Source organism: Tupaia chinensis, unplaced genomic scaffold (genome assembly GCF_000334495.1).
Source record: "Tupaia chinensis unplaced genomic scaffold, TupChi_1.0 Scaffold146907_1, whole genome shotgun sequence".
NCBI classification, from domain to species: domain Eukaryota; kingdom Metazoa; phylum Chordata; class Mammalia; order Scandentia; family Tupaiidae; genus Tupaia; species Tupaia belangeri.
Genome location: NW_006206760.1, coordinates 994,191 through 1,013,174, shown reverse-complemented (window position 1 = coordinate 1,013,174; position 18,984 = coordinate 994,191). Strand labels below are relative to the sequence as shown.

Below are 18,984 nucleotides of genomic sequence, written 5' to 3'. Positions count from 1 at the left end.
ACAGCCCGGAGCCGCCGTCGGGGTCAGGGCGCGCCGCGGGGAACCCTCCGGGGAGCGCCGGGCTCCGTGCCCAGGGACCTGGCCGACCCCGCTGCGACGATGCCCGCGGGCCGAGGGGACCCCCTTCCCGGGGGGTCGGCGGTGTGAGCCCGCCGCGGCCGAGCGACGACATGCTGAGCCCTACGACCGCCCTCTCCCGGCGCGCCTCCCCGGGCCTGTCCCCCGACGCGGCCGGCAGCGACCGCAGCTCCGCCGGGGTCCCCGAGAAGCCCGGCTACCCCGATTCCGTGTACGTGAGGGCCGCCAACATTTTCCAGGGGATTCGAACCGAAAAGGCGCCGGATAAAGTGTTGATCAAGTACGGGAACCAGCCGCTGCCGTCCTCGGAGTCGGAGGACGAGTCCTGGCGGCGCCTGTCCTACGAGCTGGCCTTCAGCGCCCTGAAATGTGAGTGTCATCGGGGAGATCGGCGCTCCAGGACACCCAGCGACAGGCCCGGGGGAGCTGGCCCCCACCACACACGCACACCTGGCCTTTTGTTTAAGCACTGGCCTGTCTTCGGTTAATTGCAAATGCCAAGAAATTAGAGGAGGCCCCTGAAACTAGCTTTCAGGCTCTTTTTTCTTTTCTTTCCTTCTTTTTTTCTTTTTCCTTTTTCTTTCTTTCCTTTCCCTTTTCTTTTTGTCTTTCTCCTTTCTTTTTTCTTTCTTTCTTTCCTTCTTCTCTCCTCCCTCTCTCTCCCTCCCTCTCTCTCTTTCTTTCCCTCTCTCATTTTTCCATGTTCCAGGTACATACAGGTAGCGCCCGCATTCCAATGAACAGGGAAACATCTTGATTACCAGCGAACTGGAAGCTGATTTCCCTCTAATTCTTTCTATTTCCTATCTTGCGTTTCATGAGCTGTGGCAAACAGACAACTAAGGGAGTGTAGAAAGAGAATTAAAACTGCAATTCGAAAAAGATACAGTATTGCAAAAACTAATATCAAGATGAAGGCAGACCCAATTCCAATGAGCCCCTTCATGGCCAATAGCTTTCATTTTGGGGAGCCTACCTTGAGTAGGCTTTCCCTTTGTGCGTTGTCTCCAGGATTTGAGACTCCCTGATTCCCTTAATGGTGACTAATGGCCACCTCCCAAACCCTAGGAAATAAGCAGATACTGTTATGAGGAGAGCAGAGGGCCCGAAGGCTTTTGTGCTAGCCTTGATTATAAACCTTGTATTAGTTTGTATATTGTAGCTTGAAATGGAAGTTCTAGAAATATTTAGAGCGTTAGCGGCCTGGCTCAAATGAGCATATGACTTGGTAGAGAGACACACGGGAAGGGGCAACATGTCTTAGTGCTAGTACTTAGGAGGCCTTGAACATCCTTGCACAGAGGAAGCCTCTACATTTTGGTCAGTTAAATTAAAATGTCCCATTGTCTATTTAGACACCGATATATATTTGTGGTTGTCTGCAGAGGCGATGTAGCTTGACTCTGAAACCCCTAATTTGTAATCCAGGAAAATTTGTACGATTCTACAAGCAGCTTCTTTAGTTTTCATCTCTTGCTCATGATTTTTTTTTTTTCTCTTAATGTCTGTCTTTTTTTTTTTTTTTTTTGAGAGGTTTTTGCTATAGGGGGTGTGCGCTTGCCAGAAAGAGAGAGACAAAATGAGAAATCACATCACCCCCCAGGGGGGACAGCCACAACAGAATCCCTTCTCCATTCTCCTCTTGGGATCTTGGGCATGCACGCACGTGTGCCCGGCGTGAGTTTAAGCCACCGGGTCTGGGACTCAAACCGTGGTCAACTACATGGGAGTCCAGCGACATAGCCATTATGCTAACTGCTGGTCCTTCTTTATGTCTGTCTTAACCATTTTTCTTCCTCCAGTTTAATCTTTCAGATTCCGTTTTACGCCTTCCCCAGGCTCCTTCCTACATCCTACGCAAGTTTCTCTATACACATCAAACAAACTTTATGTTTTTTCCTTGCAACAATTAAATGCAACCTGGATAGCCATGTGGATGAATGTATATTTAATGTTAATGCTAGAATTCTGTTATAAGCAATTAAACATTGAATCTTACCTTTAGAAGTCAATAATAAAAGCCTGAATTATTCTATGTAAAATTAATGCATTAACGAGGTGGTATGTAAAGATATATATGTAGATTATTCTTTTTCTTCCCAACACTGTGTTCTGTTTACAAACCTGATTTTCCTTGAAACACCATTTTTATAAATTCAAAGATGGCATTGGTTTTTATTAAAAAATATTTTATATATATATATATATATGTATGTATGTATATATTTTTGCTATAGGGTTTGTGTGCTTGCTTGAGACAGAGAGTGAGAGGGAAGGTGAGAAAGCAAACCCCAGGGGCGTGGATGGTTATGTTGCAACCCCTTTCTCCTCTATTCTCCTCTTGGGATTTCGGACACACACGCACGCACACCTGGTGCTTTTCAGGCTGCTGGGTCTGGGACTCACACTGCAGTTGGACATGTGAGATCCGGCTGCCTTAACCTCTGCTGGCCTCTAAAATATTATAATCATACTATCTTGATTTAAATTATTATCTGACTAATTTCTGAATGCTCAATGCAGTAAGATCAGAATTGTAAATGCACTTGGTTTTCCAAGATAATTAAGACCTTGATCCTTTTTGCCAGAAAGCATGTGTGCTCACCATAGAGAGTCAGGGAGCAAGAGGGAGAAAGCATTCCTCAGTGGGGCGTGGTCAGACTACAATTCCTTCTCTTTCATTTCCCCATTCCATTGGGACTTGGGGCATGCATACAGTCACATGTTTCTGGAGTGTTTTTTGAGCCTTGGGGCCAGAACTTGAACTGCATTATCAGCCATGTGGAATCTGGCTCCTTTAACCAGGCAATGTGGCTGGCCCCAAAGCATGGTATTGTAACTATTAAACTATTGGGGACTCTTGTGCATTTCACTTTTTTTTGAGAGTTTATTTTTGCTGTAGGGCACATGCACTCATCAGAAAGACAGACAGAGACAGAGACACAGAAAGCGAGGAGTCACCCCCAGGGGGGGATGGGCACGCCGCAATCCTTTCTCCTCCATTCTTCTCTCGGGATCTTGGGCACGCACGCACATGCGCCCGGCGTGAGTTTAAGCTACCAGGGCCGGGACTCGAACTGCGTCGACTACATGGGAGTCCAGCGACATAGCCATTACATCAACTGCTGGTCCCTGCATTTCAGTTTTGATCTTCTGAATTACCAGCGTTTTATGAGGTTCCACATGTGAAACTTTTTTTTACTTTTTTGAAATTTATTTACATGTAATCATGTCTTTACAGTATACATTTGTTTTTCCAACACAAATACCATTCAAGTCCTCAAGACAAAGATATTACCATATACATTGTCATCAGCAAATAACTTCTCATTTTTTATCAGTTAATCATACTTTTACCAGTTTTTTCCTTCCCCTTTCCCCTTCCTCCCTTCCATACTATTTTTTTTTAACGTTTTATTGATTCACAAAAGATCTTAAACTAAAAGTATGGACAAAGCTAGAATCTAGTGACAAGTGCACTATTTTTTTTTCTGAAACTTTTTTTTTCTTTATTCCCCTTTACTAAAGAGAGGTATAAACTAACTTATTTGCCAAAAAAAAAAAAGGTTAATCTCAATTTGGTCTGCTTTTGCACAAAGCCCCAGAAGGATTCAATTTCTAATGGAAGGCAACAAATACTAGTGTATTATTGAACTTATGCAAATAACCAATCTGCCACAAAATAAGAATGCCCACAAATATTTTCCAATTGCAAAGGGCTCAGGGAGGGAGAAAAGTTTATGTTTCAATTTAAAAAATTCTTTTTTTTTGGAGAGGTTTTTGCTATAGGGCACGTGCGCTCGCCAGACAGACAGAGAGAGACATAGAGACAGAATGCGAGAAATCACCCCCCAGGGGGGATGGTCACGCCGCAATCCCTTCTCCTCCATTCTCCTCTTGGGATCTTGGGCACGCACGCACACGCACCGGCATGAGTTTTAAGCCACTGGGTCTGGGACGCGAACCGTGGTCGACTACATGGGAGTCCAGCGACATAGCCATTACGCTAACTGCTGGTCCCATTTTTTTTTTTTTTTTTAAACAAATTGCTGAATCCATCGACAACTCAAAAAGAAAACAAGAATCCTTAAGTCTGGAAGACAAAGCATAGAAGAAAATCAGTAATGTTTTAGAAAAAAGTCATAGAATTCTATTTCACCAGTTCAGTCTCATGTAATCTCTTTTGTTGAATGTGTTACTGTGGTCTGACCTTTCTCTTGAAAGTCAACATTATTATTTATATTTCAGAACTTGTCCCTGCCATTAAGTTGGCCTTTTTCTTGGTCATTGTTTGTTCTCTTATTTCTCTGTCTTTAGTTTTCCTGATCTAGTACTCCCTTCAGAACTTCTCGAAGAGATGGCTCGGTGTTGGTAAATTCTTTCAGGGTTTGTTTATCTGAGAATGTTTTTATCTTTTCTTTCCACATGAAGGATAATCTTGCTGATATAGTATCTTTGGTTGAAATTGTTTTTCACTGGACTCTTTGAATATATTTTCCCATTCTTTCATTGTTTGCATCGTTTCTGATGAGAGGTCCCATGTCAGCCCAATGGGATATCCTTTGAAAGGACCTTGACTTTCTCTTGCCAATTTTAGTATCTTGCGTCTGTCTGTGGTTTTGGACTATCTGGCTATGATGTGCCTTGGAGAAGATCTTCTTGGATTGATTCTATATGGGGTCCTTTGTATTTCTTGGGTCTGGATATTTGAATGCCTCTCTGGGTTTGGAAAGTTTTCTTCCAGGATTTCATGGACTAAATTATCAGTGCCTTGATTCGTTTCCTCACCTTCTGGGATACCTATTATACGGATGTTTGGTGTCTGATAGTATCTAGTATTACTCGTATATTTTCATTGTTTTTGGGTTATTTTCTCAGTCTTTTTGGTGAATTTTTCTAGGTCAGAGGTTCTGTCTTCTACATCTGAGATTTGATCCTCTGCATGATCTAATCTACTTTTAATACTTTCAAGGGAGATTTCGATTTCCTGTATCACATCCTTCATCTTCTAACAGTTCCATTTGATTCTTTTTTTATGGTGTGTTTCATCTCTTTCAGTTCGTGCAAGAACTTCCTTACCTCCTGGAACTTGTCTCTTTTCTCCTAGATTTTTTGGAGTTCATTGTGTCTCTTCTCTTGCATCTCTGTTAGCTTTGTCACTATGAATATCCTAAATTCTTCACCTGACATTTCCATGAGTTACATTGTTCTGTATGTGGATGGTGAAGGGTGGTTCTTTCCCCTTGGGGGAGAGATATTTTCTTGATTATCCGTATTTCTTGTGCCTCTGTGGTGGTTTCTGGTCATCCGATGGATTATATGTTACTTCCTACCTTGAAGTTAATTCTGGTTGTTCACTGGGTGTTGGGCTGGAAGGAGAGGTTTAGGGCAGAGTCTTTCTGGTTAAAGGGGCAGGGCTAGGTCTACCTCAGATGCACATGGATTCTGGCTTTTCACTGGGTGTTGGGCTGGAAGGAGAGGTTTAGGGCAGGCCTAGGCCCACCTCAGATGCACATGGATTCTGGCTTTTTGCTGGGTGTTGGGCTGAAAGGAGAGGTTTAGGCCACATGTGATATTTGCTTAACTCACATCTGGCTTGTATAGTATAGGTTTAGGGAATCATGGTTCACACAAGAAAACTCAGTATCATTTTTTCCCCTGAGATTTCATAGGAGCAATAAAGCTATAAAGGTTATTGTACAAACTAAAGAGAGCTTGTGTGATGGTCTTCTGTGAGTTTGTGAATAGGTAATTAGATCTGTGTGTGTGTGTGTGTGTGTGTGTGTGTGTGTTTAAGGAAGCAGAGGAAAGTTAACAGAAAAATCTCTTAGTTATACAAATGCTGCATATATTTCTTTGGCTATGCTTTGTGCTTTTCAGTCTTATTGTTTGTGCCTTTGTTGCTGTCCTTCCTTGTATATAAGCTCTGTCAAAGCAGAGTGTATTTATCTGATTATCCTTTTAAAGTTTCAAGGGGGGGCCAGCAGGTGGCATGGTGGTTAAGATGCTGGAATCCCACATGGCTAGTTAGTTATACAAATGCTGCATATATTTCTTTGGCTATGCTTTGTGCTTTTCAGTCTTATTGTTTGTGCCTTTGTTGCTGTCCTTCCTTGTATATAAGCTCTGTCAAAGCAGAGTGTATTTATCTGATTATCCTTTTAAAGTTTCAAGGGGGGGCCAGCAGGTGGCATGGTGGTTAAGATGCTGGAATCCCACATGGCTAGTTATAGTTTGAGTCCTAGACATGGTGGCTTGAAAATCACGCTGGGTGCATGTAAGTGTGTGTGTGTGTGTGCCTAAAACCTCAGGAGGAGAAGGGATTGTGGTGTGGTCATTCTCCGGGGGGGGGGGGGTCAGATTTTCAACATCTCTCTTACTGTCTCTCTCTAGGGAGCGCATATGCCTATGGCAAAAGGCTTTAAAAAAGTGCCAAGGTCTAAGTATACTGGCTTTTGAAATGGAGAATGCCACTGGCATTCTTGTACTCCAACCAAACTAACCCTAGTCAATGTTCTGCCTAAACAAGGAAGAATTTTTGATACTTAGGAAGAGTAGCCTATTCCTATTAAGTATAACTTTCACCGAAGTAGTCGAGTACTCACTGCTACTTAATTTTTTCAAAGAATCTCTAATTCTAATTAGAATTTCAAGAAATGCTAACAGTTATGCTTACCTGGCAGGGGAGACCATGATCACGAAGGTGGTTTTCCTAGGGTGAGGCTTTTCCATGGCACTCTGGATGTGCTGACCCCTATGATCTCCCCAAATGTGGGAAACTTAACTGCATAATTTGTGGTAATGGGGGACTGCGTTCACACTCTCCCCTGGTAATTTAAAGAAAAAAAAATGCTAATAATTAGAACAGAAGAAAAACTGGCAAAATGAACAAGAAATAATCTCAAAAAGATGCTTCTGAAACTAGTGGTTTTTCTTGATTTAATTCATTCTCCTGCTTCTCTAGGTGTCTATAGTGGCTGGTGAACTTTGACTTCTAGGACCTGACTGTGGCATTAATCTGGTCATTTCAGAATCATAGAATCTGCCCCTGAAAAACCTGGTAAAATGCTTGACATATGAGAAGGTCTTTTAAAAGTTCATGGAAAATGCCTATTATGGAGAGGAAAAAAAAAAAGACTTATGTGAACTTCAAATATTTTGCACCAAAAATAAACTCTTCCTTTAATTCCATTTTCAATAGCCTTTTTGAAATACCCTCAGATGTTCTGGTTATAGTTTTGGGAATTAGTAATGGTGGTCCAGGGTTCCCAAGACTACCCTCAGGTTCAACAGTTTGCTAGAAGGACTCACAGAACACAGCAGAGCTGTTACATGGAATAGTTACTCTTCATTACACGGAAGGATGCAGGTTAAAGTCGGCATCAAGTGAAGGTGCAGGGGCAGCGCAGAGTCCAGTAGAGACCAGGTCAAGCTTCCTGCTGCCCTTTCCCTATGGAGTTTTATCAATAGTGCTCAATTCCCGGGACCAGCAGTTAGCGTAATGACTATATCGCTGGACTCCCACATAGTCAACCGCGGTTCGAGTCCCGGACCCGGTGGCTTAAACTCACGCTGTGCACGTGTGCGTGCATGCCCGAGATCCCGAGAGGAGAATGGAGGAGAAGGGATTGCGGCATGGCCATCCCCCCTGAGGGGTGATTTCTCGCTTTCTGTCTCTCTGTCTCTCTCTGTCTGTCTGGCGAGCGCACGCGCCCTATAGGAAAACTCTCTCCAAAAAAAAAAAAGAAATCATTTGCTCAATTCCCCAAGCAGCAACATATGCCAGCATGCATGAAGCGGCACAGTAGTCCCGGCTCGTCTCTGGCTTGGCTTTTCACGCAGGACAGTAGAGTAAGATATTTTGAGTGAGATGCTACATTCACAGAACTTTTATTATAGTGTATTGTACAATATGTGTGTGTCTATGTAGTATAGATTATGCATATATAGTATATATTTTGAGATAAACACTACATCACTACATCTATAACTTACATTTATTCTACCTTATTGTTTTAATAGCTTATTACTAATTTATAAATTAAACTATCCTTGACTTGGAATAAGAAAATGTCTAAGAAGACCAGCAGGTGGGGTAGTGGTTCAGGTGTTGGACTCCCACATGACTGACCATGGTTCCAGTTCCAGACTGGCAGCTTGAACATCATGTCAGGCATGTGTATTTGCATGCCCAGAATCCCAGGAGGAAACTGGAGGAGAAGGATTGCAGCATGGCCATTCCCTCTTAGGGAAGTCCCTCTCTCTGTCTCTCTTGGGCAAGTACACACACCCTGTGGGAAAAACCTTAAAAAGAAAGAAAATGTATAAGAAATTATATTAACGTAGTATTCTTAGGGCTCGGTATTATCTGTGATTTCAAGTATGTACTGGGGACTGTGGAATGTATCCCACGGATAAGGTGCAGGGATTTCTCTATTGCCCGTCAGGGAGGCCTACCTGAGCTTTGCTGCCTAGCGTAATTGAGGTTCAGTCTTGCAGACGAGGCGTGCCCACCTTAGTTACTCCATCTAGCTTCTCCTAGGGTCAGGCTAATGCTGTGTGACCTGGGCTCCTGGTGAACAAGGACGCTTTCATCAGCCGGGCTATCCTCAGGGCACGGAGGTTCCTTACCTCCAGGAACCAGTCAGCGGGCAGCCTTTCTTTAGGATGTGCAGTTGGGCCGGTCAGGCCTGCTGAGTTAAGTACAGACTGCACGGGGCTCCGAGAAGGTGACCCAGGTCAGTGCTCTCCTGTGCTCCAGTTGTCACCTAAGAGGTTAAAGCAGCTCTCTTGAGTGACAGTAATAGTACTTTGTGTGCTCTTTATAATTCACAAAAAACTTCCCACCATTGGACACACCAGTCCTTGGAGGTGGAACATCTCATTTTGTAGAGGAAAAGAGGAGGAGAAGCTCAGGAAGAGACTAACCGGCATCCCCGAAGAGCTCGGTGGCAGGAAGGATGAGAGGAGGAGGTCCCCACCTAGCTGGGAGGGTGGTGGAGTGCAGCTCCTACTCGCAGTTCCAGCCCTTCAGGGCCCTCCTTGGCTCTGTTTTAACTGCACAACGATTTTGTATTTGGTGCCGCCCCTTCTTTTCCACGGTGTCTGCTTCTCCCAGATATTCTTTTGCCAAGTTCCCTCCTCCCAGATGTCTGTATTTATAATCATAGGAAGCCTTGGCCTTCTACAAAACTGTTCATTCTAAGTTTGCCCTTGTACAAAGGAAACAATGAAAGCGTAATAAAAATAGAGAGGAAGAACCCAGAAGAGAGTCAGAAAAGGAACTGTCTCCCGTCTCTCTGCCGAAGTGGGAAGGCTGAGCAGACAGACTGTTGAGTGTGAAGGGCCAGTAAATGGCATTCCGCCTTCACAAAGCCCGAGTTTGGACCCCATTGAGAAACACGGAGTGTCTGGGAACACGGCTTTGGATCTCTGGTTGGGGCTTGCCAGTACTTTACTCCTGGTCAGAGACTTGCCCGTCCAGTCCACGGTACAGCTGGGTAATCCCAGACCCCTGCACCCCAACGCCAGCAAGACATGTGGCGAACAGCAGCCTGGGATGCGTGCACGCCTCCTGTAGGACTGGCTGGCAGAGAGCGAGTGGGCAGAGATGCCCTGTTCCTTCTTCCAGTTTCATAGTCACATCAGTTTTCCTTTCCTAGGGCGTGCAGAGAGTGGAGGTGTTTCTCCAGAAAAGACCCTCCACTGGGATCTTAAAGGCTGGGGGTGAACAGTTCCCTCCGACAGGCTAAAGAGAGCAGCTTCAGTTCTGGGGAGACGGGAAAGTGTGGAGCTGCTGGGCTGATCTGTAGGTGGGCAGGGTCTGCGGCTTTCAGGTCCCCTGCTGATCCCAGTCAGGCAGACGAGGCGTGTTGGATTTGGCTACGTTGGTTTGTTGTGAGAATCATTCAGGTCCCCTGCTGACCTCAGTCAGGCAGATGAGGCGTGTTGGGTTTGGCTACACTGGTTTGTTGTGAGAATCGGATGAGGACAAGAGCATAATGTGGGAGCATGCACTTTGGCTCCCAGATCTGGGACTCAAACTGCTGTCAGCCATCACATAAAGGCGCTGTCCAGCACCTTTAACCACCGCGCCACCTGCCAGCCCCGAAGTCCCTCTAACAGTTGTCCTTATGCCAACTGTGTTTTCTCTGACAAAAAGTGGGACTTAGGCTGGGAATCTATGAAGTACTAAGGATGTGAAACCCTAAACGTCCTTTTCCTTATCACTGAAGTGGGGATGCAGTTTCATGCAGGACAGCTGGAACTGGGGGCCGAGACATGGGTAATGGCTCCCAAAGGGTTTCCTATGGGAACCGGAGTCAGTGTTCCTAGATTGGTCTTCCTAGCTTTCCCTTCTTCCAAATAAAAATCGAGATTCAGTGTGTACCTCGCATATAGATTTTTTATAAATGTTAAATGAGTTGAAACAAGACCTAGCTTTCTATTCAGCTGACTAAAGCTTTCGTTATAGGATTATATTATTATTTGTCTATGGTTTAAGCGGTTGTAACCAAAAGGACACCCACGTACCCTTGGAGGTTTTAAGGTGTGCCCATTTAGTACCTTCACGGTTACCCTCCTGTCCGCCTAGAATGCTGTCCCTGCTCCGATCTTTCCATGGCTAACTCCTTGTCGGTTGGTTTCCGGTGAGATGTCACTTCATCGGTGTCTTCACTAGGGAGTTCTAACAAATCATTAAATAATACCAGTTAGGGCCAGCTCCGTGACACAGCGGTAATGTGCTGCTCAAGAGAAGCCAGAGCCCACATGGTGACCATGGTTCAAGCCCCCGGCCCAGCCAGCCTGAAGCACGCTGGGCACGTGTCGGAGTTCGAAGATCCCACCAACTGGAGGACCGAAGGAAGGAGGTTATGGTGTGAGCAGACCCTGTGGGGGTGCACTCTCGCCTTTTCTCTCTCTCGCTCACTTTCATGTGTGCACACACACCCACTCTATCATGAATAAAGGGGAACATTATTGTAAAGAAATAATACCAGTTTAGCAAATTCATCAAGAGAATGGAGGAAGAGGAAACACTTCACACTCTTTTTTATAAGGCCAGCATAGCTCTGGTACCTACACTGACAGAGATATTACAAGAAAAGAAAACGGAAGACCAGCAGTTAGCGTAATGGCTATGTTGCTGGACTCCCATGTAGTCAACTGCGGTTCGCGTCCCGGACCCCGTGGCTTAAAACTCATGCCGGGCGCGTGTGCATGCATGCCCAAGATCCCGAGAGGAGAATGGAGGAGAAGGGATTGCGACGTGGCCATCCCCCCTGGGGGGGGATTTCTCGCTTTCTGTCTCTCTGTCTCTCTCTGTATGGCGAGTGCACGTGCCCTATAGCAAAAAAAAAAAAAAAAGAAAAAAAAAAGAAAAAAAAAAACTCTAAATATCTCCTCCCGAGCATAAACAGCAGAAACCCTGGATAACATATTAGCAGATCAAATCCAGCCGCACAGGAAGGGCCGAGACGAGTTGGACAGTATTGCTACTGGGGTCCTCTTTGATGCTTTCCAAGGGACACCAAGGTTGAAATTCCTTTGCTACTACTTTGACTAGTCAGATGATCCCTTCCCTCTGATTTGACTGTGGGTCCATGTGGGTCTGGGTCTAAGGCTCCTTAGTTCATAGAGATGATAAATCATGCCATTTTAAGTCTCTACCAAGAATTGCATATTTTAGACCTGAAAGTGAATCTGACATTTCATGGCATTATTTCACGTGTGTTTTGATTCCAAAGTGTTTATTTTCAGCTATGATATTTATGGTATTTTAGATAATAAGCATTTCCCTTGTCTTGCAGATCAAGATATTTTGGAAACTATGTTAATAGACAGCTACATTTTCCCGAGTACCACCATAGTAAGTAGACAACTTTTAGAATTAGCTTGTTTCATTATTATATTTTAAAGAAAGTATTTAAAAGCCTTTAGGCTTAAATAATAATAAGTTTGTTTACTACTGAGACTTCTTCATTCTTTTTTTATTTTTAAGAGAGATTTTTGCTATAGGGTGCATGCGTTTGGTAGAGAGACAGAGAGACAGAGAGACAGAAAGTGAGAAATGACCTCCCAGGGGGGATGGCCACACTGCAGTCACTTCTCCTTTCAGGATTTTGGGCATGCAAGCACACATGCCCTGCGTGGGCTTTAAGCCACTGGGTCTGGAACTTGAGTCGCAGTCGACCACGTGGGAGTCCCGACGTAACCATTATGCCATCTGCTGCTCCGAGTACTGAGACCTCTTCAGAGTAGGGCTAGATGAGGGTCTCTTTCTTAAACCTGTTGCTTTGAATATTGGTCCTTGTCCTTTCATTTTGATAACATACCAAATTAAAGTTTTTTTTTTTTTTGCTAGTTGTTTTTGGTTTGAAGACTCTTCCTATCTCCATATCCAATCAGACTATGTAAACATGGTCATAGTTCTGCTGTTATGAATAATAATGGAATGGCTGGGGGCTGGCAGGTGGTAGGGTGGTTAAGGGCACTGGACACCCACAAGACTGACCACGGTTCAAGTCCCGGACCTGGCAGCTTGCTTTCTCACTTTCCCTCTTGCTCTCGCTCTCGCTCTCACTCTCGCTCTTGCTCTGTCCCTCTTTGGTTGAATTAAAGTGAATAAACAAAGTTAAAAAAAAAAAAAAAACAAGAAAAAGAAAGGCATGGCAAATACTGTCATTAGATACATTAGATATCGTTTGCATGCTTTTCTTTTTGTGCATTTCTCCCTGGCAGCCAGACCATCTGAACAGTCTTATTATTGTCATGCTGTATGATTTCCAAGATAGGAAATTTCAAACTCGCGTCCTTCCTGACAATGAAGAGTCCATATCGGAAGTGCAAGAAGTGGAGAACCTTCTTAACAGGTAATTATGAAAGTGAAAAGGATGTTTTATATGAAATCAGTATTAGCATTGCCATTGGTGAAATTGTATCAGTGTAATTTGTAGATCATTGAAAATTAATAAAAAAAATAAAAGTCCATAAATTTCTCAAATTTCTTTACAAACAGGTTATACATTTTGTTTTGGGGGCCAGCCAATGATGTGGTGGTTGAAGCGGTTGGATCCCACATGGCTGACTGGCGGGTTCAAGTCCCGGACCCAGTGACTTGAAAAACACCAGGTCTATGTGTATGTGTGCCCCATATCCTGAGCCGAGAGAGAAATGGAGGGGAAGGGGTTGCAGTGTGACCATCCCCCATGGCGAGTGCTTTCTCATTTCCCCCTCCCTGCTTTTCCTTAGCAAGCACATGTGCACACTGGCAGATTAATAATAATAAAATAATTTAATGCTTACATATGACATCCTATGTGTAAGCATGTGGGAAATCCTAAAATGTCCCAGTTTTTTTTTAGCATGTATATAAATTCAACTTTTTTTATTTTAAAGAGGGATTTTTGCCATAGGGTGTGTGTGCCCACTAGAGAGACAGAGAGACAGAAAGTGAGAAATCACCCTCCCCCAGCGGGATGGCCACACCGCAATCCCTTTCCCTTACTCCTCTGGGGATCTTGGGCACACATGCGCACGATCCCAGCATGGGTTTTAAGCTGTCGGATCCAAGACTAGGCAGCAGATTGGGTAGGAGTTCAGCAACGTAACCATTACGCCATCTGGTCCTGAATTAAACTTCTTTTAAAATAGCTATTGTTTGTTTACTTAGCTTTTTTATAGTCCCGGATCTGGTGGATTAAATTCATAATAGGTGCATGTGTGTGTGTTTCCAAAATCTCAAGAGGAGAACGAAGGAGAGGGATTGCAGTATGCCCATCCCACCTGTGGGGTGATTTCTCGCTTTCTTCCTTTCTCTCTCTTTCTTTCTGGCGAGCACATGTGCCCTATAGAATATTAAATAATAATAATAACAATAATAATAAGTAAAATAAAATAAATAAATAATTTTTTAAAAACCTAATGTGTCAAGTGAGAAAATCTCAGCAGTAATTATTGGGTCACTGGAAAAGTCATGATGTACCTTCGTACAGAAAAACATGAACAAATATATCATTTGACTAAATTGGAAAAACACTCTACTTAGTTAAGAACCAACATTGTAAAATTTGTTTTCTTTCATCCTAAATATCAGCGGAAGCTGGTAATAAAAGATACCTCAAAGAGTGTTTGGAAGAGTGAATTAAACTCACGCATATAAAATGCTCAGCTTAGAACCAGACGTACAGGAAACCGGTCAGTAAATACTGTTACTACGTGCTATGGTTTAAATAAGCCCCTGAGAATTCATGTGTTGGCAACTGACGTCACAGTGTTGGAGGTGGGATCTAATAAGGTATTCAGGACGGAGGGCTTTGCCGGCATGGTAGCCTGGTGCCATTATGAAAAAGGCGTGGGGGAGTGGGTCACTCTCTGGTACTCACTCACCTTCTACCATATAATGATGCCCAAGCAGGTTCTTGGTAGGTGCTGGTACCTGGCTTGGACTTTTCACCTGGTTCATGGCCCAGGGCCTCCCTCTGTGCGACAGGTATGCATGCATGTGTCTGTGATCTGGACTGGCAAAAGCTACAGGCGCATTGAGGCGCAAAGACCCTGTAGGGTTGATTCTCTGTCTTTCTTTTTCTTGTGGAACTCTTGAAATTTAAAAAGTGTGGGCTATGATAACAGAAAAAAAGTCATTGAAATTTCATGGTGATGCTAAACAGTTTTTTTTACTTATTATTTGGAGCTTCCAGGCATGGGATATTCAGAACCGGGAAAGACTTGATAGAGATTCACGAACGTTCCTGAATCTTAGCAAGACTGTATAGTTTCCCTGTATGACTGTAACGCGTGCTTGCTGTGTGCGAGGCGCCGTGCTAAGTGTTTTGCACACGTGACTGGTAATCCCTGCACTAATAGCAAGGTAATTTGACTACCTGCTGCAGATGAGAGCTGAGGCTGAGAAAGGACTCCGAGCCGCAGTCCTAGGGTCGCAGAGCTAGTAAGCGACAGAACCCGGATTCCATTACAAGGTTACCACACCCTTCACACTGAATTACATTTGTCGTGGAACCAGCAGTTGCTCTAAATATTTGAGGAAATGCACACCTATACAAGAAAAATAGAAAAAAGGAATCAGGGTTATTTGATTGGTATTTTCAAAACTGTACATTTTTATTTTAAACTTCAAACATTTCCAGTGGAGTTATAGAAGAATTTGCTAAAACTCAATATAATTCATAATTCCTTCATGTTTTTTTGGTATAAAATTGAGTCTTCCATGCAATTGTCATGAAGCATGGCTTTTCTGTTTCTAGTTTCAAGGTAAAACTGGCCGCGGCCTTGGCAAGGTGTCGAATCAAACATGATGCCCTTTCTATTTACCACATCCTGCCAGAAACGGTTAGGAAACAGGAGCTGAGGGCCTCCACGCTGCCGCTTTATGCTTGGATCAATACTTGTAAAATCAGGTAAGAGTTCAGATCATATTCTTACTCATTAAGACCTTCCATCCTTTTAGAACAAGATCATTTAATGGGGTTGGGACACATTTGAGGGCGTCATTAGGCAATTAGACAATCAATTCCAGATCTTATCACCAAATTACCAAAGGTAATTACATAAATATACTAACTTTTCTGTCTCTTATCTTTTAATTTATTGCTAGGTAAAATTGTGAGTTCCATTAGCTGCAATATAACCAGAGTTATTTTTCTTTATGGTAGGAAAAAGGCATGTTAGTATTAACTACATTTTAACGTATTCTATTTGTAACCATAGCGTACTGTTGTATATTAACAGCCCTGAAGATGTTTATGATAATTTGAAGAGAAAAGGCTATATTCAAGTCAAGTCTGTTTTGCATGTTGACGATAAAGTCTTTGCAGTGGACCAACATTGCTATGATGTCTTAATTTTTCCATCTCATCATAAAAATGATCTCATAAATACAGATCTTTTCAAAGATTATAAACTTGTTTTTCAGGTAAACTAATATTCATGTTTATTCTGATGCTCAGTAATCTTAGTCAAAGAATCTCTAAAAATAAGACAACACTGTTCATATTGCTGTTTATAATACTATTTAACAGGAAGGTTTGTGAGGTCTAATTGTCACCTTGAATAAAATGATATTCTATAATCAGTGCTTCTATTATATCTATTATTTTATTTATTTATTTATTTTTTGGAGAAGTTTTTTGCTTAGGGCGTGTGCGCTCGCCAGAAAGACAGAGAGACAGAGAGAAAGTGAGAAATCACCCCCCAGGGGGATGGCCACCCTTCTCCTCCATTCTCCTCTCGGGATATTGGGCACCCACGGACACGTGCCCGGCATGAGTTTAAGCCACCAGGTCTGGGACTTGAACCACGGTCAACTACATGGGAGTCCAGCAACAGCCATTACACTAACTGCTGGTCCCATCTCTTGGCATTTTTGTCTCATGTGAAATTAAAGGACATATTCTCCTCCTCAGACCCCACAGATGGGAAGATTTGTATTACTGAGAGCTGAAACCCTCTATGTTTTCTCTTCTAAGAGAAAATTCACAGATGGTACAATGGGGTCTTTTCTTCCTTCTATTTCCTATGAAAAGGAAAATACTTTGTCATAATCTCTTTAATATAGCATAAAGCTTTGATTCGTGAGAGGTATATAATGGCTATCAGTATAGCAAGTAAATATGAGATAAGGTTTCAATAGATTGAAAAAACAAAAGGTAGGAAATATTAAGTTAAATCTATTTTATTTTTTCTCAACATTGTAGACTTTATTATTATTATTCGTGCTTTTTAAGTTTTTGCTATAGGGTATGTATTCACTGGAGAGAGACAGAGACAGTGAGAAGGAAAGTGAGAAATCACCCTTCAGGAGGGTTGGCCACACCATAATCCCTTCTGCTCCATTCTCCTCTTGGGATTTTGGGCATGCATGTGATTTTCAAGCTGCCAGGCCTGGTACTCAATCTATGGTCAGCTATGTGGGAGTCCAATGCCTTAACCACCACACCACCTGCTGGGCCTGGTTAAATTTATTTTTACATCCTTATATTCAGATTTTTGCCTCAGATTCACCCTGGTCTTCTAAGGTGTATTTCTTCTCCACACCTGCCTTATCCTGTCAAGCACTGTGAAACTCAATCTGCCAACCTCCTTTTATAAACTTCTCATATATTTTAATTTCAACCTCTGTGATCTAATAGCAGTTTAGGTGGCAGTGTAGTGGGAAAGAAAAAATAGCAATAGCAGATAAGTAAGTTTTTGGTAAAGAGGAATAAAGGGGGCTGAGACAAGACATTATTAACTTATTAATCATATTTTAGAGATTTTGGCATTACCTTATCAGTGTACAAAAATTAAATGATAGCAGTCATAATTTAAGCTAAACAAAGTTGAGCCTTTAGTTTAAATATATTTATTAGCTATTTCTGTTAACTTTTTAATTTAAATATATATTGAGGTGTTTTAAACTAAAATGAATTAAATATCTCCTTAAGATTCCTACTAAGTCCTTTCTTTCATCTAAAGCAGAAAGAAATCAGCTTATAATTTAGGCTAAACAAAGTTGAGCTTTTCGTCTGAAATATATTTGTCACTTATTTTTGTTAACTTATTGAGATGTTTTAAACTAAAATGAATTAAGTATTTCTTCAAGAGTCCTACTAAGAACTTTCTTCGATTGAAGGCAAAAATAAATCAGCTTATGTTTCTAGTCGTATCCTTCGAAATCCTAATCGTGTCATTATCTTGCAGGACAAATCTCGAAGTCTTGCTGTCCACTCTGTAAAGGCTTTACTAAATATGGACGATGATATCTTAATGGTCAATACAGGGTCATGGTACACAGTCGCCCACATGGCAATCTTAACCCATAACAATACTTCAAAGGTATTTGTGTGTGGAGTACGTGCACAAGCTAAGGATCCTGACTCGAAGAAGCTTTTTGCAAAAATGGGATGTAAAAGTATGTACACATATTTGTTTGGTAATTCTTGTTCTACAAGATTTAAGAAATATTGGGAACCAGCAGTTAGCGTAATGGCTATGTCGCTGGATTCCCACGTAGTCGACCGCGGTTCGTGTCCCGGACCCGGTGGCTTAAATCTCACGCCGGGCGCGTGTGCGTGCGTGCCCAAGATCCCGAGAGGAGAATGAAGGAGAAGGGATTGCGGCGTGACCATCCCCCCTGGGGGGTGATTTCTCGCTTTCTGTCTCTATGTCTCTCTCTGTCTGTCTGGTGAGCGCACGCGCCCTACAGTGAAAATCTCAAAAAAAAAAAAAGATTTAAGAAATATTAAAGTTGTTTAAATTTTTTTCATAATATAAAAACTATAGATGTAAACAAACTCTTAAAATAGCTTATATCAAGTTATTGTTTAATGTTGGTTAAACATTTGTAGGTTAAATTAATATCTTGGTACTTTACAATAGTGTTTGACTTTTTTTTTTTTTCTTTTTTTGGAGAGGTTTTGGCTATAGGGCATGTGTGCTCGCCAGAAAGACAGAGACATAGAGACAGAAAGCGAGAAATCACCCCCCAGGGGGGATGGTCACGCCGCAATCCCTTCTCCTCCATTCTCCTCTTGGAATCTTGGGCACGCACACACATGCACCCGGCGTGAGTTTAAGCCACCAGGTCCAGGACTTGAACTGTGGTCGACTACATGGGAGTCCAGCAACATAGCCATTACGTGTGAACAGATTAAAAAAACATGACTAGAAATAAAGACATATATTACTATTAAAGTTTTGATTCATCAGGAGAATATAAACGGTAGTAAAGATGTATTTACCTAATACCATACTCTCAAAATATAAAAAGCAAAGGTGTCTAGAACTAGCAAACAGCCTTGGTATAGAAAATTCTAAGAAATCCATGAAAAAAAAAACTATTGTTTCCATTTAGAAAACTATATTTCTATAATGAGATTGCAGGATATAAAGTGAATATATAAAATCTAT

At 42.5% G+C, this 18,984-nt stretch overlaps 1 protein-coding gene and 1 non-coding gene across 3 annotated transcripts in view; both read left to right on the top strand.

Moving 5' to 3' along the window:
• Positions 1-6: 6 nt before the first annotated feature.
• Positions 7-18,984, top strand: part of NSUN7 (NOP2/Sun RNA methyltransferase family member 7) — a 32,431-nt gene continuing 13,453 nt past the window's right edge. For both annotated transcript variants that reach the window (XM_006169211.2, XM_006169210.2), the window contains exons 1-6: positions 7-447; positions 11,889-11,947; positions 12,820-12,950; positions 15,342-15,494; positions 15,826-16,009; positions 17,776-17,986. In XM_006169211.2, coding sequence (XP_006169273.1) covers positions 171-447; positions 11,889-11,947; positions 12,820-12,950; positions 15,342-15,494; positions 15,826-16,009; positions 17,776-17,986 — 1,015 coding nt within the window. In that variant the 5' untranslated portion in view covers positions 7-170. The remainder of the gene's footprint in view (positions 448-11,888; positions 11,948-12,819; positions 12,951-15,341; positions 15,495-15,825; positions 16,010-17,775; positions 17,987-18,984) is intronic.
• On the top strand, positions 6,747-6,908 carry LOC114006302 (U1 spliceosomal RNA). Its single transcript, XR_003548038.1, has one exon. It is a non-coding gene; the product is annotated as a U1 spliceosomal RNA (small nuclear RNA).